The sequence below is a fragment of the Petaurus breviceps genome, unplaced genomic scaffold (assembly GCF_028583685.1).
Source record: "Petaurus breviceps papuanus isolate PSGF00001 unplaced genomic scaffold, PetGlider_PUasm1.0 81, whole genome shotgun sequence".
NCBI lineage: Eukaryota > Metazoa > Chordata > Mammalia > Diprotodontia > Petauridae > Petaurus > Petaurus breviceps.
Window position 1 is genome coordinate 4,079,073 of NW_027186546.1, and position 25,715 is coordinate 4,104,787.

The 25,715-nt window shown below is 38.8% G+C and overlaps 1 protein-coding gene across 1 annotated transcript in view; it reads right to left on the reverse strand.

Annotated features, from left to right (window-relative positions):
• LOC138176109 (dynein axonemal intermediate chain 7-like) overlaps positions 1-25,715 on the reverse strand; it is a 93,856-nt gene that overhangs the window by 38,149 nt on the left and 29,992 nt on the right. The window contains exons 3-8 of the mRNA XM_069106852.1: positions 23,721-23,814; positions 22,557-22,648; positions 13,556-13,657; positions 11,732-11,869; positions 7,842-7,988; positions 1,297-1,400 (exon numbers count right to left, since the gene is read on the reverse strand). Coding sequence (XP_068962953.1) covers positions 1,297-1,400; positions 7,842-7,988; positions 11,732-11,869; positions 13,556-13,657; positions 22,557-22,648; positions 23,721-23,814 — 677 coding nt within the window. The remainder of the gene's footprint in view (positions 1-1,296; positions 1,401-7,841; positions 7,989-11,731; positions 11,870-13,555; positions 13,658-22,556; positions 22,649-23,720; positions 23,815-25,715) is intronic.

Consider the following 25,715-nt stretch of genomic DNA (forward strand, 5'->3'; position numbering starts at 1 on the left):
TCTCTCTCTCTCTCTCTCTCTCTCTCTCTCTCTGTCTCTCTCTCTGTGTCTCTCTGTCTCTCTGTCTCTCTCTCAGAGATGAAGCCAGAATATTTTAAAAGAAATAATAAGAATTTTTTTTAAATGAAAGAAGTAGAAAAAAAATTGGAAAAGAAATGAGACCTAGGGAAGAATTATTTGGAGAGATAATTAAAAGGCTGGAACAAGAAATATAAGGATACCAAGAGAGACTCATCCAATACCTTACTCAAAGTCAGACATGGTATATCTTAACAACATTTCCCTATCATGCCTCAGAGTAGTTTTTTTCTAAAATATATTAATATATGCATACATATGTTTAAAAATTATAAATGTCCCTTTTTAAGTAAACCCTTTTTGCTGCCATATTCAAGTCATGTGACCCACATCATCAGATTTATTTTCTCCTGCAAATTCTTGGGTCCTTTCACTGATATTTTTCCTGTATAATCATTGTTGCTTTCTTCAGCTTATGACTTGGCAACTTTATCTCTCTTTATTTCTCTCTTTTTCTTAATTTTCAGTTTAATGCCTTCCAGATCAGACCATCAGGTCTTTAAGCAAATATATTTTTCTTAGTCCTGAGTGGATGCATTCTATTCCCAGCCTAAAGCCACTTTCCTTTATCGTAAGACATTGTCTTGAAATTCAGATCCCACTTTTCAATGCCATCTTTGTAACCAGCTGTTTGTTCTCCTTCCACAGCCTTTTTTCTCTTGCAAGGAACCTAACATTCAGATGGTAGCATTAATGAAAATAACCCCTGAGACCCCACTTCCTTCAGTTTATTGCTGAAGACTTCATAATCCATTAAAATGCTTTCTATTCTGGGCTTGTCCCACCAGTATTATTCATTCCCACATATGAATATTGGTTGCCAGCCTTGACAAGTCTCAGGAAGTTCTTTGAATCCTAAGATTGCATCCTTTTTTTGGTTGCCATTGTCACACTGTTGATTCATTGATCTTGCTGTAAATTTAAGGAAAGTTTCATTCAACTCACATGAAACTGAAATGGCAAGAAAAAAAGCTAAATAATATTGTCTATGAGACTATAAGTTTCATGAAGGCAGAAACTGTTTTTTTTTCTGTTTGCTCATTATGAGTCAAGTATTAGGGGATTCAATGTGAGTCAATTGCCACCCTCAAACTTTTATAATTAGGAAATATAGGAAACATTTCTTCCATTTATAAAAGAAATCCCCTTTAACTTGGTTATGACAGTTTGACTTCTCATTTTTTTCCTGCCTAAAAGAAAAAAAAATTATAGAGTTACTTCGGATTCTTCTTGAGGTTTGCCCAAACATACAAAGTGATATTTTCATCTTTAATGATCTTCGCCAAGTTTCCACTGTCAGTATCTACTAAGGAACTGGCTTCCTGGAAATCAACAACAAAAAGTAAAGTTGAAAAACTTAGGAGTCTCCTTACTGTCCAACAATCAATGAATCAATCAACAAGCATTTATTTAGTACTTACCACATGACAGGCACTGTTCTAGGTGCCAGAGATACAAAGGCAAAAGAAAAACAGTCCCTGCCTTCAGTGGGCTTACATTTGATTGGGGGATGACAACATGTGCATCTATGTGTACGTACCAAAATAAATACATATCAGTTTTAACAGAGAATATTTAGCTGCTGGGAGGAATAGGAAAGGTTTCATATAAAAGACAGTACCTGAACTGAGTCTTGAGGAACAGTATGAAGGCCAGTATGGCAAGACTCTAGAATGTGTGAAGAGGAGTAATGTGTAATAATGCTGGGAAGGTAAGTTGGAGTCAAGTTAGGGAGAGCTTTCAATATCGAATATAGAAGTTTATATTTGACCCTAGAGATGCTTGGGAACCACTAGAGTTTATCAAGTAGGAAACAGATATCCTAATCAAGATTATTACTATTTAATCATTCTGGCAGTGACAATAGGATCATAGAAATAGACAACAGAGCTGTACAGAACCTCAAAGGTCATCTAATTCAATCCCTACATTTTCAGTATGAGGAAACCGAGGTCCAAAGAGGCTTGCCCCAGGTAGTACACCTCAGAAGTGGGTCATGAACTCAACAAGACTATACTACCTTGGACAGGACAATGTGAGTTCCAAGTGCCTCTTGTGTCATGGGAAATCAGGAACTGCCTTGGGGCATCTTGGTTCAGAGGCTGCTCCCTATGTGGGAGATGAGGAGGTGCTGAGGGCCACAGTCCAGTTGCTGGCTCACAAGGACATCTCTCAGGTGACTGCTCGCTTGATGAGCAGCAGCTGACATGGCTGGTTCAGCCCCCTCTTCCACTGGTTCACCTTCCCCAGGCATGAGGAATTCATGCCTGAATCGAGCTCACTTTAAAAGTATATAAGGAGCCAGTTTTCTTCCTCCCAGACGCTGCCTGTGTGCCCTTCCTTCTTAGAATAAACTACTAGTCATTTTTCTCCCTCGCCTCTGGTCTCTTCAGTCCCTCCTGAGAATACAACCTAAGGCTGGCCCTTAGGTTAGGGGAGTTAGCGGTCACTTACACTACCTTAGAACAAGTAATAAAGATGGAACATATGGAAAGAAAGAAAGAAAAAATCCAATGGTGTGTAGTGTAAATTGCAAGAAGGTCCACAATTTTGTTGCTGACATGGATGTCAGAGAAAATGTTAGTCCCATCCAGATCCTTTCAGTCTTGGATATTTGCCTGGACCACAAGGGGCATGAAGTAGACTAAAGAAAAAGACTGAAAGGCACTTTTTTTCACAAGTACACTGGGGTCAAAGAATAGCAGTTGAGGTAGAAGAGAGGAATTCAAAAGACAGAATAAATCTAAACCCAAATTTCTGTTAGTTTTTGTTGATAGGCTGTTGTATCTAGAGGCCTAAACTCAAAGAAAGAACTGAAAATAGTCTGATGCTAAACTCAAAGAAAGAACTGAAAATAGTCTGATGCTATGTAGAAAGAAAACAAGTTTCCTCCTTGTGGAAGAGAGATCACATAAGCAGTTGTGATTCAATTTTAAGTGCAACAGATGATACTGAAGAAGCTGAAAAGAGCAGCCTAGAAAAGATGACATAGTAAAGGCTTGCAGCACAATAGCCTATAATTGAAGGATACCACCAGAGCAGCTGATGTTAGCCCCAAGACAGAAGGCCGGAATAAGAGGTAAGCAGTGGTACTGAGAAGGATGATTCAACAGGAAAACTACCCCAGAAATATAAGAGTTGTCTTGGCCATGAATATTCTTAGGCCATGAGTTATCCTAACACATGAGCCCTCAATATGCATGCCCCTGCTTATGTTCCTCCCACCACTGATGGCATAGTAATCTGTAATAGGATATATCCCTGTGAGTATGGCAAGAATTTGATGCCATTTATTTTGCTAGTCTATTTAATTAAAAACTGTTTGTTTTGAACTAACATCTCTTCTGACTGATCTGGTAAAGAAACATTAGTAGTGGCTTGTGAGTTGTGATTTTTCAGTAGAAGCTGACTCTAAATGGGCTTTAAACCTGGGGTAGCTTTCAAGAGATTGCAAGCTGCAAAGAAATTTTTATCACCTCAAATGCCTGTCAGTTTTCTGTACACCATAGATGAAAAATAAAGGTTTGCTGAATAAGCAAATGAATGAATATAGGCTTACTCAGCTTCTTTATTTAAAAGAACATTTTTTCCTTTATTAATTAAATTATCTGAGTAATTTAAAAATAAAATTGTCCCTTAAGTTCCCAGATGTCAATTCTTAATTATAGAGCCTATTCCCATTCTTTTACACTGAAATGGTAACTCCTTTTCAAGTCATTAACAAGCATTTATTAAGAACTTCTTACTCTGAGCCAAGCACTGTGCTTTCTTAAATAAAGACCATGCCCTGGGAACTTGTAGACTGTAATTACTGCTGTGCTTTACTATGCCTGCAGATACCAAAAATCCAGTTGACACAGAATTTAGAGGCTTTCCTGATGATGAGGAGTAAGGTGGATTTTAGCATAAGTAAGGTAGATTTTAGTGTGTAAAGTGGATTTTTGTTATTATATCATAGAGTTCAGTTTCCCAGGATCCATAGCCATACCAATATCTTGTTCCCAGGTATTAGATATGAATTCCCACAATTATGGCTCAAAACATCTTCACCACACATATATAGTATTATATAATGATAAATTATATAAACATTTAGTGCAGCTGCACAATGAGATACAGGGATGAGGTGATGCAAACTCTTGAGGCTATTGCTGGCAATATGCCCTCTCTATCTGGTGCCCTATAAAACAGGCGAGCAGTGGTCAAGGAGTGGGGAACCTTAGGGTTGAATGCACAAGCTGGAATGCTGTATGTGCCTCAACTGGCCCCCACTGAGGCTTGAGGGGATTTAGAGGGATGCAGAAGTTGTGCCTGTCTTGATGGACCCCATAAAGAGGTAGGGGTAGTTGCCCCCCGTTCTTGCCAGCCCATGTGAGGAGGGTGATTTAGGGAATGCTGTAGGACTTTGTGTTCCCATTATCGGCAATCCTCTTCTAAGAAACTAGACTAGAATAAAGGAAGCTTGTTAATAACCCCTGCTTAGTTTCTTTCCTGTCTGACCAGATCAAGAGTGAACCTGAGCTAGCAGTCCTCCTGTGTGCTGTGTTTATCTGTCTTACATGAGGAAAAGACCACAGAAGCACAAGCTCGCAGAGATGGAGACTTTCAAAACCATCTAGTCCAACCCATACCTGGTAAAGAATCACACTACAATCAATAGCCCCTATAAACAGGCTGTCCAGCTTTTGCTGAAGGATTCTGAGTGAGAGTCTACTCTCTCTCTCCCAAGACAGAACATCAAATTCCTGAACAGCTCTAACTTTCAGGAAATGCTTGCTTACACTGAGTTTCAGAGTGATTGCACCCATTGTACCAAGTCCTTCCCTCTGAAGTCAAGCAAAACATAATTACTCCTGAAATCCTTGAAAATAATAGAAATATCCTAAGTCTTCTGCTCTCTAGGGCAAACTTCCCCATGTTTTCTCAGTGATCCTTACAGAGCATAGCCCTTTGTCATACCTCCTTTAGTTACTCTCCAGATTATTTCTGTCCCACCTAAAATGTGGTCCCCCAAATTGAAAAAAAAAATCCAAATGTGTTCTGACCATGGGTACAGCTGTACTATCTCCCTCCATTTGGATACTTTGTTGTCATTCAACCTTTTCCAACTCTTTGTAACCTCATTTGGAGTTTTCTTGGCAAAGATACCAGAGTGGCCATTTCCTTCTCTAGCTCATAAATTATAGATCAAGAAACTGAGGCAAATAGGGTTAAGTGACTTGCCCAGGGTCACACAGCTAGGAAATGTCTGAGGCCAGATTAGAACTCAGGAAGATGAGTGTTCCTGACTCCAAGGTCCAGCACTCTATCTACTCCACCATCTACCTGCCCCAATTCGAGCACCATGCCTCCTTTAATGCAACTTAAAGATCTGGCTAAACTGCCACATTCCATTGTTAGCTCATACTGAGACTGCAGGGCACTAAAGTTCTCTGATCTTTTTCAGACAAACTGCTGTTGGGAAATAATTCTGATATAAACGGAAAACAGTGGCCAACTTAGATTTTAAAAATATATATGTGAAAATATATATGAGTGTATGCATATGCATTTATATGTGTCTATCTACCTATTTATTTGAACACTCATTCATTTGCTTATTTACTTATTATAATGGAAGCAAAGAGAGGCGCTCAAGGATGAGTATAGAAGTGTGGCATGGTTCTCTAAGAGTAGTGTCAAGAATACTAAAGCTCAGAATGAGCTGATTCTGACGAAAAAAGATAACGACAACAAAATAGGGTGTGGTTGGATCAAAGAAGGGATAGGGCTGCTAAGTGTCAGAAGAGACATGGAAGAAATGCTCTGCTGTTACTTGTTTCTATTTAATCTGTCAAGGAGAATTTATTTGGAATGGGGAAAAAACAAACAGAAACAGCTAATGTGGAGCTGATTCTCAAGATTAAGTCAGAGAGTAAGAGAGCACCCAATTCTCCTGAGGAATTCAAATCACCTGGTCCAGATAAACTACTTCTTTAAAAACTTAAACAAGAGGCAGATATGATTGCTGATCCATAGTGATTTCTGAAAGATCATGGAACATAGGAGAGGAATCACAGGACTGGAGAAGAGAAGATCTCATTTGGATGTTTGTGGCTTTTGTTTTGTTTTGTTTTTTGGAGGGGGAAGGCCGGACAATTTGGGTTAAGTGACTTGCCCAAGGTCACATGGCTAGTGTCTGAGGTTGAATTTGAACTCAGGTCCTCCTGACTCCAGTGCCGGTGCTCTGTCCATTGCACCACCTAGCCGCCCCTTGGATGTGTTTTAAATTATAGTCTATTATTAAAAGGTTGGTTAGTGAGTATCTTGAAAAGAAAGAGGAAGTCACAAAGAGTTATCATGGTTTTAGCAAGAACAAATCACTCTAGGCTAACCTCATTCCTTTTTTAACATTTCCTCTAATGTTGTAGATGTAGTGTATCTAGATTTTAGCAACATGCTTATATCATGCCATACTTGTGAGGGGAGGAGGGAGGGAAGATAGAGAGTTGAAGGCTAAACAATAATATAATTAGACACATTCAGAATCAATGAAATAGCTGGGCCCAAAAAGAAGTTATTAATTATTCATTATCAACCTGGAAGGCCATTGCTGTTCATTCTTTTATAGTCCAAAAACTATTCTCCTTAGCAATGAAAGAGAAGCAAAAGGGGATTTGAATATTTCTATCTTCCCTTTATCAACAGCTATTATGATCCCATACGCATCAATTAGCAGGCTGAACTTTTCTTTGATCTGCCTCTTGAACTTTCCACATATTTTTTAAAAAACTGAAGAGGTGCAGGACTAGGTTTGAAATCAAGGTATATAGAATGGTCCAGATGTCTCGAGGAACTTCTTAACATAGCTCCAGCATGTATGGTGGCTATGATTAAAGAGCTTTCATACTTCCCTTATGAGGAGAGGTTCTGGCCACTTTACTGTAGCATACTCCTGGAAGCTACTATGATTTGGCTGGCCCTAAAGAGATGGGCCCAGAAGACAGTACTAGGGAGCAGTGCCTAAAAGAGATGCTGATAATAGCAGAGAAACCCTCCAGAGGAAATTAGATGCCAAGACCAGCCAAGAGTGGCAGAGGAATGCACTCAGGACCAATAGATATGATGTGGCCAACAAGAAGCAGGCATAGTCAGAGGAGCCTAACGGCATCACCAGAAGACATTGGGGTCCTGCAAATATTTGAGGTGTGAGTTATCCCTTTGTATGAGCCCTTGGTGCCTGGTCCCTATCCATGCTCACTGCCCCCCCTGCTGGTATGTATATCTATGGGAAAGCATTCCCTAGGTTTACATGGGGAATGTCCTGGTGCAAATCTTCCTATACTATTTTATTACAAAGCTTTTGCTTTTAACTAATTGAATTCTCTGGCTGATTAGAAAAAGAGTCAATGCCTCAGTGGGGGGTTCATGAGGTACTGTTTTGAGGGGATGTTTCCTTATAGAGGATCTTAAACCTGGAGCAGCTATTCTGGGGGCCCCCACGTGAAAGAAAGAGTCTCAGATGATATATTAATATTGAAAGATAATATGGCACTACAAATGTATTGTATTCCTGTAGCAACTGTTCAGTTTTTTTTTCACCAAGTTTATATCACGTATTATTTAACATAGTTTTGTCAATTCTGGTCAATACTGTGCATGTGGTGAGTATTAGACTAAGTACAAAAGAATTGGATTTCTTTATTTCACAGAATAAATGTCCGGTAGTATTTTTATTTCAATTCAAAAAGGAATAAGTGCAGCTAATAATGCATCATACTTACTTTAAGGAGAGTTTCTGTGGCTTCATTGAATTTCAAGTGAAGGAGTTCTCGCAGTTCTAGGATTGATCCCTGGTACTGTGCTACTTGTTCATCTGTCAGTTCATATGATGGAGTATCCAATAATATTAATTGTAGTTTCCCAATTAGCTATAATGTAAAAGAATGTCTACATTAATCTCCTGATAAAAGAGGAAATGGGGAAGTGGAAAGAAATAAACATCCCACACTTTATGTTGAGAAATAATGTTCTTCCTATATTCACAAAATATATGCACAATTTTATCATAATTCTGGACAGTGGAAAAGCAAAACATTTGCTTTGAAATTTAGGAGTATTGGTATGCATTCCATCAGATTCAAAACCCCAACAGTTTTCCATCTTATGAAATTCCCAAACTAGGGTCCATACATTCATTGCAACAGTTAGGGATCCCTTATTTACTTCTCATTCATCTTCAGGTGCTACCACTCTGTTCTTGATCCTCCCAGACTCCTCTGCTCTTTCCTCATTCCTCCTCCTGTTGCTGTCATTATCCCAGTTCCTCTGGGGCCGGGGGAGGGGGGTGTTACCACTTTTGTTTTATTCCTGTTGCATCTGCTCCCCACACTTTGACAAAAGGCAAAAGCCACATAGAAGGTCAGAAAGATGATGATGGTGCTGACAAAGAGAAATAGGGAAGTTACAGAGAGGGCTACAAGGAAAGAATCAATGAGATACAAGCTGGTTGTGATCAGAAAAGGTGCATTTCAGAGTTCAGGATCATGGAAAAAGATATAGTGGGATCTAAATTATGAACATTCTTATGTGCAGCTAAGATGGAGTAAAGACAAAGGTCGTGAAAGTTTGGGAGATGGATGAACTAAGTTTCATCTTAAAGTTTTAGGAGGCTGATAACGACAGAGTCTTGGAGGAGACATCAAGTCCCTTGAATATGTGGACAGGCTCTGAGGCACAGGAGAAGATTACATGGGAGCCAGTTGTGAAGTCTTGAGAAAAGAGGGAAAGTGACCTTGAGGCCAGTAGATAATTACAAAAAGGATATGGATAGGGTGCTACAGATGGAACGATCAGCCTCATGAGAGGACAGAGTAGTAGGATGGCAAAGAAAGGAATTCTGGAGCTGGTAGTCGTAAGAAAAGAGCAATGCCTGCTTCTGATCCGATTTTTGCTCTGCGTGGCAAGGTAGCAGAGTAGACATACTTGGGAAGTATCATTCAATGATGAAGAGGGTGGTCAGTGATGTAGTACTTTCCAGAGAGAATCGATGGAAAACGTAGAATTTCACTTCATTGCCTACTTTGCTAGAATGAAAACCTTTCATGTAATGAAGACAGTTATAGGCATTTTTCCTCTATTCCACTTTGCTAGAAAGGCGTTGGTGCTTGGCATTCCCCTGACCCTAAATGTTGCAGGAATGAACCCCAGGGAATTTGGATAACCCTTCCTAGCTGTACCCAGGAACATTCAGAGTCATATGTGTATGAGATAATTGGAAAGAAATTCAGATGCTTGGGGAAACGAATATCTAACATGCTTTTCAATGTCTTTACTCTTCTCTGACTGGGTGAAGCAGTGGGGCTGGGAAGTGAGAGAGGAGGTGGGCAAGCAGAAGTACAGCAAGGAAGAAATGCCTCAGACATGGTCAGAGACTTGAGAGACAGATAGAAAATGTGAAATGTCTCTCACCTACCAGAAGCTTGAACTGAAAACACCAATGTAAGAGGGAGGGAAGACAGGGGAGACATAAAGGTGAGCAGAGCAAGAAGGGTTTCTTCTTTTTACATCTGAACTCACCTGCACCCATTTGTGTGATGATGAGTTCTGCATGGCAAAAGGCAATCAGAGGTTCCTACTAGTGACAGAAAAATCAATGCAAAAGGTACTGACTATAAGAGCTTCAATCTTTACTTGGTCCCAAGACATCAAGGAAGAGGAGCCAAGTTTTGGGTCCAAAGTGTGTGAGTCTTCACCTAATGACTGGTCCTTCATGATGGCATGAAAAAATCATTTGGCAACTATATCCCATTATCTATACTATCTTGTCTGCTCATAGAATGAGTGGCTATGGATGAGTGAATGACTAAACAAACCAACCAGTAACTTTTTAATAATTCCTGGGGTCAGAGTGACATATAGATAGTATGTATGTGTGTGTACATATATATGTTGCGTGTGTGTGTGTATGGTCTGAAGAATATAACCATCTAAAAAGCTTATGGTCATATGGTATCTGTTCCAATAGGTATTACTTTATTATTCTGTTGCCATGAGTAAAGCACTGTATAGAGATGCAAATACTCTGTCTACTCCTGTTTGGAGTAATTCCATTATGCCTATGCCATGTGTTTAGGGTCCCCTACTACGATATAAGGTCCTTGAGAGTATGGATTGTTTTATTTGTTGCATTTCTTCCCCCAATACCCAGCACAACACCTGACACATAGTAGAAGCCTAATATACAGCCACTGTCTGGCAGTTAAAAAGATTAGGAGCTACCATGTCTCTACCTAGCATCAGGAAAGGGTGAATTTCTATGAGATCACAAGGGAATGGTAACCCTAACCTAATGGAGAATACAAAGTAGAACTCCTCCCCACCCCTGCCTTCCTTCTTTGGCACTGTATTAGAAGAGCAACACAAATAGAACAAGTAGCACCTAAGTAAGTGAAAGGTTAAGGAAATATAAGATCTTCCCTGTCCATTCATAGGCCTATGTGACCACATGTTCCCTTGTTGTCTTGGAATGGGGGCCATGTTCCCAGGTCCAAAGGTACACAGGTCTTTCAATCATGGATGTCTTGCTGTTTTGAGCTTTGGCCCAGTTCACAGCCTGAGTCTCTTGTGGCTCTGGGCTATATGGATCCAATTAAGTGCTGAGGCATGTAGATTTTCAAGCTTTTCAGTGCAGAGCCAATCAGCTATTGAATCTTTGTTTGAAAACTATATATATTCTGGGAGGTCAGTATTTTGCTTTGGGGCTCACTCATGGGGAGAATGCTTTGCCTGACAACTCTTGATGTCCCAAAGGAGACTCTGTGTAGCCGTTGTTAGGTTCCCCAGCTTTGTGAACCCAGATGTTGGTGCCCTCTGGTCTGATGTTGTGTACAATTAGTTCTGATACTCTGTGAAGACAGTTGGAGCCCTGCCAATTGGATCTTTCTTGAGTACTTATATATCTTTCTGCATTGTTTAATTAAAGTAAGATTATTAACCTCTTTGAAGCTGTCTTTCCTTTTGAAAAGATCAAAGAACCTGTGCTAGCAGCCCTCCTGTGTGCTGGTGTTATTGGTCTTACACCCCCACATCAGCTGCAAGTATCTTTAACAACACAGCAGCAGGCAGGAAGCTTTTAGGTGAAGGACAGGGCATTTAGTGTTTTTCTCTAACAAAGAGAAAGCAGTACTCAATATTCTACTTTTGTCCAGAACAGCCAGAAAGACCTTCAATGAGGTCAATGTCGGAATCAGAAAAGTCAGGAATTATGGTGAAACTGACATACTTAGAATGGTCCAATCTTAACACAACAACAATTTTCCATTATAATTTTGGTTAGGGGGGGAAACCACTGTTTCCTGTTATCTGGACAACTGAAAGTCAATCTGATTTTTAAATTAAATAATTCAGCAATATGGAATTATTGTTAGCTTGTCTGTACTATCTATTTATCCCTTAACCAGAATTTAAGTATGGTTGAACTGATTTGTATCGACAAAATTGTGAAAATTGTAAAAAATCCACAAGGAGATTATAGAATGTGCCCATCCATACTTAACTAACCTTATATTATGGGGTTAATTATTCTCAAAGAACAATAATGTACATGTGCAATTTTATATTCCATTTCTTGATTGAATATTTAAAAATTAGAGAATTACACTTTGTTACTTACATTTAGCACTAGTTTACTCTCTTTCATCACATCATCAATATCTTCATTTCCCTTTTCTTTCCATAAACTAATGAAAGTGTTCATATCTTGGGCTACAGAAGGATCAGGAGTTCCATCACACTCAACATAATGTTCCCACTGCAAAAGAAAAACTAGTCAAGCTCTCCATTGATAAAATCTCTACCAAAGTATAAAATAAAAAATTTAAGATGAGCTCTATAAAATTGTATTTTTTTACCAATGCAAAAATACGCACATTTAATCTGTAACTACCAAAGCTTTAATAATGCAAGATTATTGCAAGGATCAACTGAAATCAAGCATGTAAAGCACTTATAAACCTTAAAATATGATAAACATTAAACAAGAGAAGCCTTGTTTATCTAGCCCTAACTATTTGGATCTTTGAGTTAAACCAGTTAGCAACAGAAAAACTCTTCCTCGTGCACTGTGCTTGATGGGATCCTATGTATCCAAAAGACGTTTACAAAGTGGGACAGCTCCCCATAGTATCTCACCTCTCTAACTCTTCTCTGAAAGGTCTCTCCTGATGAAGGGAGACTTCTTTTCCTCCTGGGCCAATGAATTTATTTTATAATAATGGATATATAGCACTTTAAGGCTTTATGAAATGTTTCAATTGATCCTCACAACAACCATATGAATGTTACTATAGATATTATTATCCCCATTTTACAAATGAGGAAACTGAGGTTCAAGTCAAGCAAATGTCTCTATTGCCAGGCACTGTGCTAAGTGCTGGAGATACAGAGGTGGGGAAACAGTCCCTGATTTCAAGGAGTTGGAATCTTTTGTTGGAGACAACATGCAGACAACCATGTACAAACAAGATATGATACATTCAGGATAAAGCGGAAATCATTTCAGAGGGAAGATGCTAAGATTAAGCAGGACCAGGAAAGCCTTTTTGCATAAAGTGAGACATTATTAGCTTGGTCTTGAAGGACACCAAGGAAGCCAAGAGGAGGAAACAGGTGCTCTGAATGAAGAACAACCAACCAACATGCTCATCAGCCCCAGGGGGGCCACATCAGGGTTATATGATTCATATAACCAAGTGTTAGAGTTGGGACTTGAACTCAGGTCCTCCTAACTCCAGGTTTAGTTGATCCAATACATCAAGCCATAGTGCTTCATTTCTTTTTTTCTTTAAAATTCGATTTTATTTTATTTTTAGTTCCAAAATCTCTCCCTCCTGCCCCTCCCCCACCTATTTAAGAAAACAAGAAAAACAAAACCCATTATAAATATGCATTGTCATGCAAAACTAATTCCCTCATTAGTCCTGTCTAAAAGGAAGGAAGAAGAGAAAGAAAAAGAGCAGAAAACATGCTTTAATTTATATTCTTGAGTCCACCCATTCTCTACCAGGAAATAGGATATTTCATCATGTTGTTTTAGTCATTTCAGTCAAGTCCAACTCTGTGACCCCTTTTGCAGGTTTTCTTGGAAGAGATACTGGTGGTTTGCTATTTCCTTTCCTAGTTCATTTTACAGATGAGGAAACTGAGACAAACAAGGTTAAGTGATTTGCCCAGGGTCACACATCTAGTAAGTGTCTGAGGCTGGATTTGAACTCAGACCTTCCTAACTCCAGGCCTTGTAGTCTATCCACTGCACCCATAGCTGCTCATTTCATCATGAGTCCTTTGGAACTGTAGTTGGTCAATGTATAGAATGGTTTCATGTATGTATACATACATCTATATGGCTGGCCTTTTCTAGTGCAGGCTGGAGAGGGAGGGAGACAGTTCAAAATTTAATTAACAAAAATAAAATCAAACAACAAAAAGCTAAACTTACTTTAGAAAGGACTCTAACCTCTTTTTTCCATTTCTCGGCTTCTGAAAAACATTTCTCTAATATATAAAGTTCCTCAAGCTCATCAGTTCTCCTTTGTAGATCCTGTTAGCACAGGAGCAATAGTGAGAATTGATTGACTTAAATTTTAGCTGTACATTTTATAATTAATATCACTAAACATAATTTATTTGAACAGTTTCAAATATAATACAAAAACGAACACAAATACAAGTTAAATTTTTAGGATTTATCCCTTTCCTGGTTACACTCTGCACTTCCACAGACTTGTTAGTTCTTACTTCCTCTTCAACTGTGCTTCTACTGTCCCCACTGGAAATCTCTATTCTCATCCATTAATCCAGAAGCATTTATTAAGTGATCACCACAGGCAGTTAGTTCCTAGCATTGTGCTAGACACCAAAGATATAAAGACAAAATGTGAATGTCCTTCATCCTTAAGGAGTTTATCTTTTAGGAAGGAAATATGATGTGTGCATGTAAGTAGATAGTGAGTCAAACATTTATTAAGCACTTACTATTTGCCAGACACTGTGTTAAGCACTAGGAAGATGAAAAAAAGTAAAAAGACAGCCCTTGCCCTCAAGGAGTTTGCAATCTAATGGCAGAGACAAGCCAGTAAAGATGTATAAGCTTTAAACTGGATGAATAGGAAGTGGATAGGAGAGGAAAGGCACTAGAATTAAGATGACTAGAAAAGGCTTCCTACAGAGCTGAGACTTTAGTCGGAATTTAAAGGAAGCCAGAGAAATGAAGAGGGAAAGCATGGGGAACATCGAGAGAAAATTCTCAGAGCAAACAGGTGGAGTGTCTTGTTTATGGAACAGCCAGGAGGTGAGTATCACTAGATCAAAGCATACATATTGGGGAGTAAGATTTAAGAAGACTGGAGAGGCAGAAGGGGGTTAGGTTATGAAGAGCTTTGAATGCCAAATGGAGAATTTTGTACTTGATCCTGGAAGCAATGGGGGCCACTGGAGTTTGGGGTTGTGGGAGAACTTTACACAGTTGGACCTGCAGTTTACGAAAATCAGATTAGTGGCTAAATGGACTGGGGTGGGAGACCAACAGCAGACTATTACAACAGTCCAGGTGTGAGATGATGAGGGTTTGCACCAGTTCTGACAGTGTTAGAGGAGAGAAGGGAGTATATTCAAGAGATATACTGCAATGGTAAAATAGATTGGATATTGGGTAAGTGGGTGCAATGAGAGATGATGAGGAGTCAACAATGACATCTATGTGAGCCTCGGGGACTAGGAGAATGGCGATGCACTCTACAGTAATAGGGAAGGCAGGTGTTTCTTGATGTCTCGTGGAGTCATTGGTTTCCGTCTGGTCTATTCTTCTTTTCAGGGAGCTCATTGTTTGGGAAAGATTTGCCATATTTTCTTCTAGGTTATTCCTTCCAATTCCTTCCTCTATAATTTGATTTTTTTATATTTTGTTTCACTTCTTCTAGTCATTCATGTAGTCTTTGTACAAAACCTATTTTTTCTTTTGAGTCTGTTTACAGTTGTTTGTTTTTTGTTATTTGGAGGGCAATTGGGGTTAAGTGACTTGCCCAAGGTCACATGGCTCGTTTTTTGTGTTAAGTGTCTGAGGCCGGATTTGAACTCAGGTCCTCCTGACTCCAGGGCCAGTACTCTATTCACTGAGCCACCTAGCCGCCCCCTCTGTTGACAGTTGTTACAGACTTACTTTCTCCTCCTTTTGGAGGATCCCTAGAGCTCAACTAATTTTTTTTTTTATACTGATCAGTATTGTTGCTGGTTTAATCATCTCTTCATCTTTGGTTGGTAAATTAGGCAGTTTTGCAAGGGCCAGGCTCAACCCTTTCTCTCCCCACCCCCTACTTTTGGAGAATGTGATCAGCCTTCGTTGGTCTCACCTGAGTCCCCCAGATTCTTCATATCCTGGCTTTTCTCTTTCAGGATTAGGCCACACTGGATCTTTGAAGTTTAGTTCACTGGATCTTCAGGTTAACTCTATGACATCTTAGTACAGAGTGTCATGGACCTCATAGGCAGCAAGTTTCCTGGGCTTTCTCCCCATGAGCCATTACCATGCTGTGCTACAGTTCCCCCACAGGGATTTCAGGTCCCTACTCTAGGGCTTTCCACCCATTCTGGGGTTTTCTGACCTCCCTGGGATTTTCTCAAGGGTACTTCCTCTCTTGCTTACTACCTTCAGAAACAGGGACCTGCAGGCTACACATTTCTGACCCATCTCTGACCACAATGAGAGGCTGCCAATTTGTTTGACTATATTGGTTAATGTTGGCTTTGGTGGCAGGTTTCTGGATTGGTTTTGTGCAATTATGGAGTAAAACAAGACATTTATTGTAGTTTCTCATTGAACTTTTTTATCATTATTCAGTCTGATGAAAACTTTATGTTCTCGCTAGAGTAGTAATGTGAGAGCTGTCTTCCATTCAGTCAAACATCTAGAATCACCCTGACAGCTGCTTCTCAATCCCTTTCACAGATACAAAGGAATTTATCACCTCCCATGTGTGGGTATACTCCAGGACTCTTATCATTGGTCCACTTTTCTCTTCACGCACTCTCTTATCTCATAAGCTAGCAAGGGTTCTACTATCATCTCTGTGCAGATGACTCCCAAATTCTATGTATATATTCCTAATGCCTTTCTTGAACTGTGTAGTCCCACATTATAAATGGCCTATTAAATATTTCCAACTCTGTCTTATACACCTCAAACTCAAACATGCCTAAAACAGAACTGGCTATCATTCTCCCAAACCCCTTCTTCCTAATTTCCCCATTTCTGTCAAGGATACCAATCATTGATGTTTGCAACATAGGACTCATCCTTAACTCTTTACTCACACTCACATGCCATATCCAGGCAGATGTGCCACCTTGCTGATCCCATCACATCTCTCTCCTCATTTCCCTTCTCCTATCACACTACAACCAGCCTCGTTCAGGATCTCATTGCCTCTTGCCTTGACTATTGGAATAGCCTTCTAATTGGTCTTCCTGCCTTTAGTCTCTTCCCCTTTCCAATCCATACCCCCAGACTGCAGCCAAATTGATAATACTCAAGCATAAATCCGACCTTGTCTCTCCCCAGCAAAAGAAGCTCCTGAAGCTCCCTGTTGTCTCTAGGGTCAAAAACAAAAACATAGTCCTCCATTTGGCACAGAAAGTCCTACACAAACTGGCTCTAATCTGTCTTCCCATACTTATTACACATTTTGCCACTCGTTCACTCCATTGTGAATTTTCACTCTAATTGCTTCCTGTTGCCTGTCCATATCAGTCTCAGATTCCCCTAGTAGATCATCTACAGTCTCCAAATCACTTTGTATTTATGTGTATTTACTTGTCAGTGAACAGGGTGCATGCTGCTTGTAGAATGCAAGCTTCTTGAGGACAAGCCACTGTCTTGCTTCATTATTTATGTTCACAGCCCTTAGCACAGTACCTAAACTAAAAAATGCTAATTGATATACTCTGATTAATCAAGGAAGATATTTTTATGTTCTAAAAATATATGATAAGTTGGTGGGAGATAGTTTTGGTGAGTGAAAAGGCCATTCTCTTTATCTTTTAATAGGACCCTTGAAGCCTGGGAAGGTTAACTGTCACACTGGCGGCAAGTGGCAGAACTGAGATATGACCCTAGGCCTCAAAACTAAATTCACCTGCCAAGTTTGGTATCCTTTCCAAATGATCCATAATTGAATTGAAGAACTTGAGAGTTGAAAAATATTTCAGTGACCATCTTGTCTAGTCTAAATCCAAAAGTAATCCCCAACTATAACCTACCTGAGATTGGCCAACCAGCCCTGAAAACTTCCAACAAGAGAGAACCCATACCATCGTAAGGCATTCCCTTCTCATTCTGAACAGCTCTAAATGCTAGGAATTTTGACCTGACATATGTCTAGATGTGCCTCTCTCCAACTTTTACCCATTATCCCTAGTTCTGCCTCCTGGAACTAAACAGGATGACTCTAATCACTATTTCCATATGATTGCCCTCCAAATAGACAGCTCTCATGTCCTACTACCCCCAAGACTTCTCTTCCTCAGGCTAAAGATTCCCAGTTCCTTCCACTGATTCTCATATAACATGGGGGGAAAGGAACAGAATAAGCATCTATATATCACCTACTATGTACCAGACACTGTGTACCAGACACTGTGTAACAGTGCCTGACCTCAAGAAGCTTGCATTCTACAATAGGGCTGCTACTGATATTTTTTTTGCACATGTAGGTCGTTTCCCCCTTTTCAGCTATGTCTTGAAGGAGGTTAGAGATTCTATGAAGTACAGGTGCCAGGGCAAAGTCACCATGTGGGTGAGGAACAGAGAGGTCAATTAGGTTGGAACACAAAAGGTGGGAGGAGAATAAAAGAAAGAGTGGGCCATAAGACCTGAGTCCTGGGAGCAAGTAATTTCAGTGAGTCAGCTTCTGGAGTGCCAAATGACATGAAATGGAAGGTCCCTGGTCTCCACTTCAGAACATACTTGAGTATTCTATGAATGTTTCTGGTTCACTTACCACATGGTAATTTTTAATTGGCTGCTGAGCTAGAATTGGGTGTACCTTCTTCTCCAGCCTGCTCTCCTGACTACCATGCCACAAAAACCTTCTCACCCTAGAATGTCTATCCCTGCTGCCCATTCTCCTGACTTGCTCTTTCCTCCCCACACTTCCATTTTAAGGAAAAAGTCTAGGCTAGTTATGTCCTTATTCCTCTCCAAGCTGTACTACTGGCTTTCTGGTCTTCCTCTACCATTCCTTCCCCTCCCTTTATAGTTCCCTTTTACACATTGTCTTCCCCATCAGAATGTAAGCTTCTAGAGGGAAGGGACTGTCTTTCTTGCAGTTAGTATTTCTATTCCCAGTGCTTATTAGCACAATGCCTGGATCATTTTTGTTATTGGTGAGTTGTTTCAGTTGTGTCCAACTCTTCACGACCCCATTTGGAGTTTTGTTGGCAGAGATAATGAAGTGGTTTGCATTTTCCTTCTCTGGTTCATTTTACGGATGAGGAACTGAGGCAAACAAGGTTAAGTGACTTACCCAGGATCACAAAGCTAATAAGTGTCTGAGGCCAGATTTGAACTTGGGTTCCCCTGACTCCAAGGTCAACATTCTATCCACTGCCTGTCTAGCAGCTCTCTGGATCAAAGTAAGTGCTTAATAAATGCTTGTTGATTTGTTGACTTGACTTTCAAAAGGGACTAATTGGCCCAAGGCAAGTCTCTCTGTGTCCCTCTCTGGCTACATTCAGGTAAGGAGGCAAGGACTGCTATAAGCCTCTGGGTGGGAAGACAGCTGTCACTGGTGAACTACTCTCTCCACCTGGGACAGCATGTGGGCCCATGAACACGCAGTATTGTGTCTATTCTTTCATGCTTTAGCATTGAAGATTGAAGATGCTAAGATGTGACCTTATGAGTTTCAAAAGGTCTGGAGAGCCTCCAGTGGTCTCAGAGCAGGAGTCCACATCAAAGTTTATAGGCAGTTGGGCCTACTGGAACAACCAAGACCCAGCCCAGCAAATGACTTACCCCAAAGTCAAGATTCCAGGTCTTACAAGCAAGACGGTAGCTCTGCACATAGGCTAGGCTACATTTGGAGGTAAATCTTGGGGGACCAATGCTTTGTAGAAACTGCTTAAAGGTTGAGCCTACTTCCCAGGGCCTGAGGTGTAGAATAAGAGAGTGTGTTCCTGGGTGTTGAGGGGGTAAAATAAGGTCTATACTTTGTTCTACTGACATCATCTCAGTAAATATCCCTTTGTAACAGATAATTTATATTAATTTGTTAAATGAAGCTGGAACACTAACCACTAGTGACTAATATTGGGGAGAACATACTATAGTGAAGATAGGAAATTATGTGTGTGTGTGTATATGTATATATGTATATATATATATAAACCTTATTAAAAAAAAAAAAAAGAACAACAGCACAAGTCCCATAGCCCTTTAGGGCCAGAACCCTTAGGGAGATTTTTAGTCAATCTTCACCATGAGAACCTGGCCAACTACATACAGCATGTGTATGTGAACTGGGAAAAGTGTAGAGTCTCACTATGTTATAAGGAGGCCAGAAAGATAGGCTGGGGCCAGGCTGGAAAGGTTTATAATAGCTAGGAGCTTACACTTTATCTAAGATGGGATGGGGGCTCATGAAGTTTATTAAGTCAGGAAGAAATACGCATTGTAACCTCTCCTTCTTTTGAGGTTCAATTTATCCACCCATATCACTCCATCTAGTTCCATATTGCTGTAATATACCAATCCCCACATCATTTCACTTCCATTGTTTTATGTTTATAGACTTATCTTTAATCTTGCTTTTATTTGTAAGAGGTAAGCAATTGATATTTGCCTTAATTTTCACCTGCATTATATCAAATTTCAAATGTTTCTGCAAATTTTACCAGATTGACTCATTCTTTAGCAGTTGACCAAATTAAAAGATAATGTTGAGTATATCTTGAACTTTTGGAGGGGAGAAGGCAAGGCAATTGAGGTTAAGTGACTTGTCCAAGGTCACATGGCTAGAAAGTGTCAAGTGTCTGAGGTCACATTTGAACTCAGGTCTTCCTGATTCCAGGGCCAGTACTCTATTTACTGTGCCACCTAGATGCCCCAGTATTTTTTTTATTATATTTTAATTTTTTCTTTAAATTTTTCTTTTTTAAATTATATTTTAGATTCAAGGGCCAGAACACAAATACAGCATAGAGAAAAGAAACAAAAACATATCATAAACTTGAATACAAAGAAAGAAAAAACATGTGTGCATAGCAGAACATAAGAGAGGATTCAAAATATGTAACAATAAGTTTTCATTTCAAGAAAACCTGTATGATAAATAATACTCGTTGTGTTGAGAATTTTCCATCTTTTTTTGCTTCCAAGTAGGTTTTCTTTTGTTCTCTGCTGTGCACTTTTTTACTTTGTTCTTTTTCCCCCTCCCCCACCCCCAGAAGGCTACAATAAAGTATAGATATGTTTCTCCATATATATACATACACATATACATATATACATACATATATAGACATATACTTTCCCAAACATACTCTACTAATGATATCTCTTATTTTCTATCCCTCCTGCTTCCTCTACTTCTACCCACTACCTTCCTTTCCTATTACTTGCCTAACTTTTCCAAGGATCCCTCCCCAATCCTCCTGTTCCCATAAAACTAAACACTCTTCTATACCCTGCTTTTACCTGTTCCCTCACCCTCCCCTCTAAAGATCCCTCCCTTGTCCTCTCCCCTCTCCCTATACTCCTACCATTTTATTTCTTCTAAATTTAGAAGACTTTTATACTCTTCTAAATATATGTATATTGTTCCCTCTTAGACCCATTCCTGATGAAAATAGGTTGCCAGAACTACAAGCCCATCTCCCCAATCTAATTCCTCTGTATTGATTTTTCCTCTTGCATCTTATTTGTATTAAATAATTACTCTTTTTTTAGTCATTCCTAAGTGTTTTACTTTTTTTAACTTTTTAACAAATTCAGTATCTGGCCCCTAGTCTCTCTCCACCCCAATCCCTAAATTTTTATTTATATGCATGTTGATATCTCCTCAAATACCCTGGCCACCCAGTTCAAGTAAAATCACCTCTGACCTACATCTTTAATTTACCTCGGTTACCCACAGGGGTGGTCACAAATTTAATCTTGTCATTACTCATAATTTTGTCACCATCATGATCTCCTATTTTGAAATAATTTATAGATGTGATTGCAGATGTGGTCACTGTCAGCAATCTTTATGAAATAATAGACAATTGGGATGGTTCCAAAAGATTAGAGAGAGGCAATTTTTCCCAAATTTAAATTTAAAAACATAGGGAAAGGTATATTCCAGAAACTTAGAAATGAAAATGATGATCACTAGGAAATGGCATGGGTTTCCTATGAAACAAGTTATGCCAAGCTAATTTCATTTATTTTTTAATACAAAGTTACTAGAGGGATAAGATCAGAGGGATGCTATCTACATACTCTATGCTATTTCGCTTGAAGAAGAAACTACTTATGGAGAATATGATGGTTATCTTCAAATATCTGAAAGAGTTATCTAGGGAAGAAAGATTAGATATAGTAGGGGCAGCCAGGTGGAGCAGTGAGTAAGAGCACCGGCCTCGGAGTCGGGAGACCCAGGTTTGGTTCCGGCCTCAGATACTTAACACCCACATAAAATAACTGGCCGTGTAACCTTGAGCAAGTTACTTAACCCCAACTGCTTTAAAAAAAAAAAAAGATTAGATATAGTCTCTACAGCTCCAAGAATGAGAAATAAAACCAATGGGTAGAAATTACAACAAGGAATTTGGAAGATTTTTGCTCCGTATAAGGAAGAAATTTCAAACCATTCACCCTCTTAAAAATGGAATTAGTTGTCTTGTAAGTTTGATCCCAGAATTGCTCAAGCAGAGAAATACTGACCAACTGACACTCATTTCAAGTCAATTAAATTCAAAGTATCATGTTCTAAGAAGCTGAAAAGCCCCCACAGGTCATCTAGTCCAACTTAATTTATTCAATAGTGGAGGAAATTGAGGCCTAGGAAGTTAAGTGCTTTACCCTAAGCTACACAGGGAGTAAAAAATAGGAGTAGGATTGGAGCCCAGGCAGGTCCTCTGCTTAAGAGCCAGAGATCCTTCCACTTCTTCCACAAAGCTTAATTGAAATAAACTCGAGTGCCTCTTTTGTACAAAGTGTTGTGCTAGGCACTCGCGATATAAAGACAAAAATGAAACAGTACCTGCCCTCATAGATCTGACATGCCTAGCAGGAGGATCCAACAGGTAAAACAATAAGTACAGTATTTTTATACATGAAGGTGCCCTTATAAGGTATAAGGCTAACCTAGGTGACTTATAAACTCCCTCCAACTACTAAATTCTATGATTCTAATATTCTTCTATAATATTCCTTAAATCCCTAGTAAATATGGTTGACTAACCTTTTCTACTAACACTTGCCACTTACGCTTTTCAGCTCGTTTTCTTTCAAGTTTCTCAGCTGCTTCCTGTTCAGCTTTCAAACGGGCTTCCTCTGAAGAGAAAAGCAGTTATCAGTAATGTAGTCACCACTTGATTTTTAAAGAATACTTAGAGTTGTCTCAACTATTATTTTTATTTATGGAGGCCTGAGGGCATTTAGAGGACCATCTCAGCTGAAGAGGTAATTTAGGACAAACAAAATAGCCTAGTAAAAAGACAATACAAATAGAGCATTCTTACCCTGAAATGTTATATATGGAGAAAATATAAATATGTTCAGGAAGAGCTTACTTTTACAGATGATTGATAGTCATAATATAAAGCTAAAGGGAAAGTAGAATCTTCAATGTATATCTCTAATCTCTTTCCTTGCTATGGCTATCAAACAAAAATGTTGGTGGGATTATGAGTCTGTTTCAATATGACATTTCTTACATTCAGTTTTCTAGTAAGCGGAGAGATATGACACTATTTCCCTATTTGTAGTGAAAACAAATGAGTTTATACCAAATTACATGAAAAAGGCAATATAGGAATTTTGGTTAGAATTCTGAGTTTGACTTTGCAGCCTATATTTCAATAACTTGATTCTTCCATATGGCTACTTTTTAAAAAGTCACTCATCAATAGTCATTATTTTTTAAGTATTTAAAATTACCACAAACACTTTAAGTCCTCACAGCATTTTCAAAATATTCCAAGTTTTTTACTTAAGACTCGGCAAATATTTTTAAAATGCCAGACCCTAGGTTTGAAAACTATATATAACTAGAAAATTACCTTGAGGTTTAAAATATCATCATAACTAATTTTGGATAACATCAAATTTAATTTTTAAATTGCACTTTTGGTATTTCAGTTATGTGCTGTCTCTTCCCACAGAACATAAACTACAAGAGGACAAGGCTTATGTCATAATTATCTTTATATCTTTAGCGCCTAGCATGGTGCCTGAGTACACAGTAGGTGCTTTATAAATATTAGTCGGTTGACTGATGTGTCATTTAAGGACTTGTCATAAGTCATATGTTGAATAAAGTTGAATAATAAAACAATTTGTTAAGCTCCTAGGAATCCAAGATCTATCAGCTGCATCACAACAATATTAATTCTGTGTACTGTACCTTCTTCCTGCAGTTTTTTCTCTTCTTCTTCTTGTTGCTGTTTCAGTCGCTCAAGTTTAGAGAGTCTCTTTTTCTTGTCAGTAGCAGTACCACCCTTAACAAAAGTTTCAGCATACAAGACTGTTATCAACATTTAGAAAATGGTAGCATCATTTCCCAAAATCGTTTATCTGAAATACACATTTGCCTTCAAGAACCACTGTCAGAAACTGTCAACTATGTGTTTTATTTCAGTGAAACAGATTTTATAGTATCTTGACAACTATCTTGCTAAGTACCTAGTGACCAACAATAAGAAGAATAGCAAAATTCACTTCATATGGTACTCAATGACTTTCCTCATAACAGTCCTGAGTTAAGTAGTATAAGTATTATTAGCCACATTTCACAGATCATTACAGGAGTTAGAAGAGAACATCAAGGTCATCCAGTTAAAACCCTTCATTTTACACAGCAAAGAAACTGAGGTCTAGAAAGGTTAGATGATGCCAAACCTGAGCCCTAGACATATTTAGGTTTGGTCATGACCACATGATGGAAGAGTTATAGCCAGGACTTTAGACCTCACTGAACCATATGAGTTAACATCTTATCAAACTCCAATTATTTGAATGAGTATGTACAGTTTTAGATTAAAGGCATAATAAAGCTGCCAAGTCAATCAGATAGTAGTAAGAATGACTTCTACCAAGATAGCAATGATCTTGTTTGGTCTTAAGCATGGATGAAGGGAGTACTATTGCATGAAGGATGACAGTGTGAGTAAAGACAAGCCATGAAATCAGAATTACAATGGCAAAAAGACCCTGAGAAAAAGAGGGTAAAGTAAACTCCTTTCCTTTTGCTCTCATTTGACCTCTCCCTCTCAACGATTCCACTATGTCCAAGCTGGTTGGAGAGCATGAAGAAATAAGTCTCCTTCCTTGCTATAGCTACCCTTTATTTCAGCAACACTACAAGAAGGGGAGTAGTAAACTTGCATAGGCCCAGGTTTGAAGTTGGAGAAATCAGGGAACAGTAACATAACAAGCCCACTGCCCCCACCCCCAAGAAATTTTGAGGCCAGGAGTCTTCCCTTGACAAACTGGCCTACAATCTCTTTTCCTGTGCTGTAACTGGAAGCAACTGCAACTTCATGGCTAATTGTCTGAGTCCTTTTGGGTTAAGAGCTTCAAAGTCAGGAATTACAGGCTTCAGCAGGACGCTGGAAAGGCATAATTTCTGTACCTCTTGACCATCTTGGGTTTTTTTATTTTTAGGCTATTAGGTTATTATTTAAGTTTTTTCCCCTATGGTTTTTTTTTAAGTTCCTTGGATCCTCAAACTGTGTGTGTGTATGTATATATATATATATGTATGTATATATATGTATGTATATATATATGTATGTATATATATATGTATGTATATATATATGTATATGTGTGTGTGTGTATACACACACACACACACACACACACACACACACACATCTATATCCTGCCAGCTTTGTTAATCTAAACTACTAGGGATTGCAAAGTACTCTAATTTTCAGAAATCGTTCAACGGGATTCCTGGAAAAAAAAAATATATACCATAGATCTAAATTACCTTAGGCAAAGAAATTATCCACTTCAAATGAATATTTGTTTTTTTATTTAAAATTTTCTAAAGTTGTCAGTGTATATTTTAGTCCTGTTTGATAATCAAACAAGTCTATATATAAGAGAGTATGTGAGAAAAAGATGAGTAGATGGAAACAGAGACAGAGATGGAATGAACAATTGGCAATCAGACAAGATGTACCATTCCTTGCAAGAATCCTCACTTATAAGATTCTCTTTTTTTTTGGGGGGGGGAGGGGTGGTTGATAAGCTTAGCGAACAAATTCCATTAACAATCCCTTTAGTATTTCAATCAATCTGTGATCATACGAATGTGAGTATTTTCTTCAATGATGCAGATTACAATACAGCTATAAAGTTTAAATATCACATTTAATATGATATGTACAAA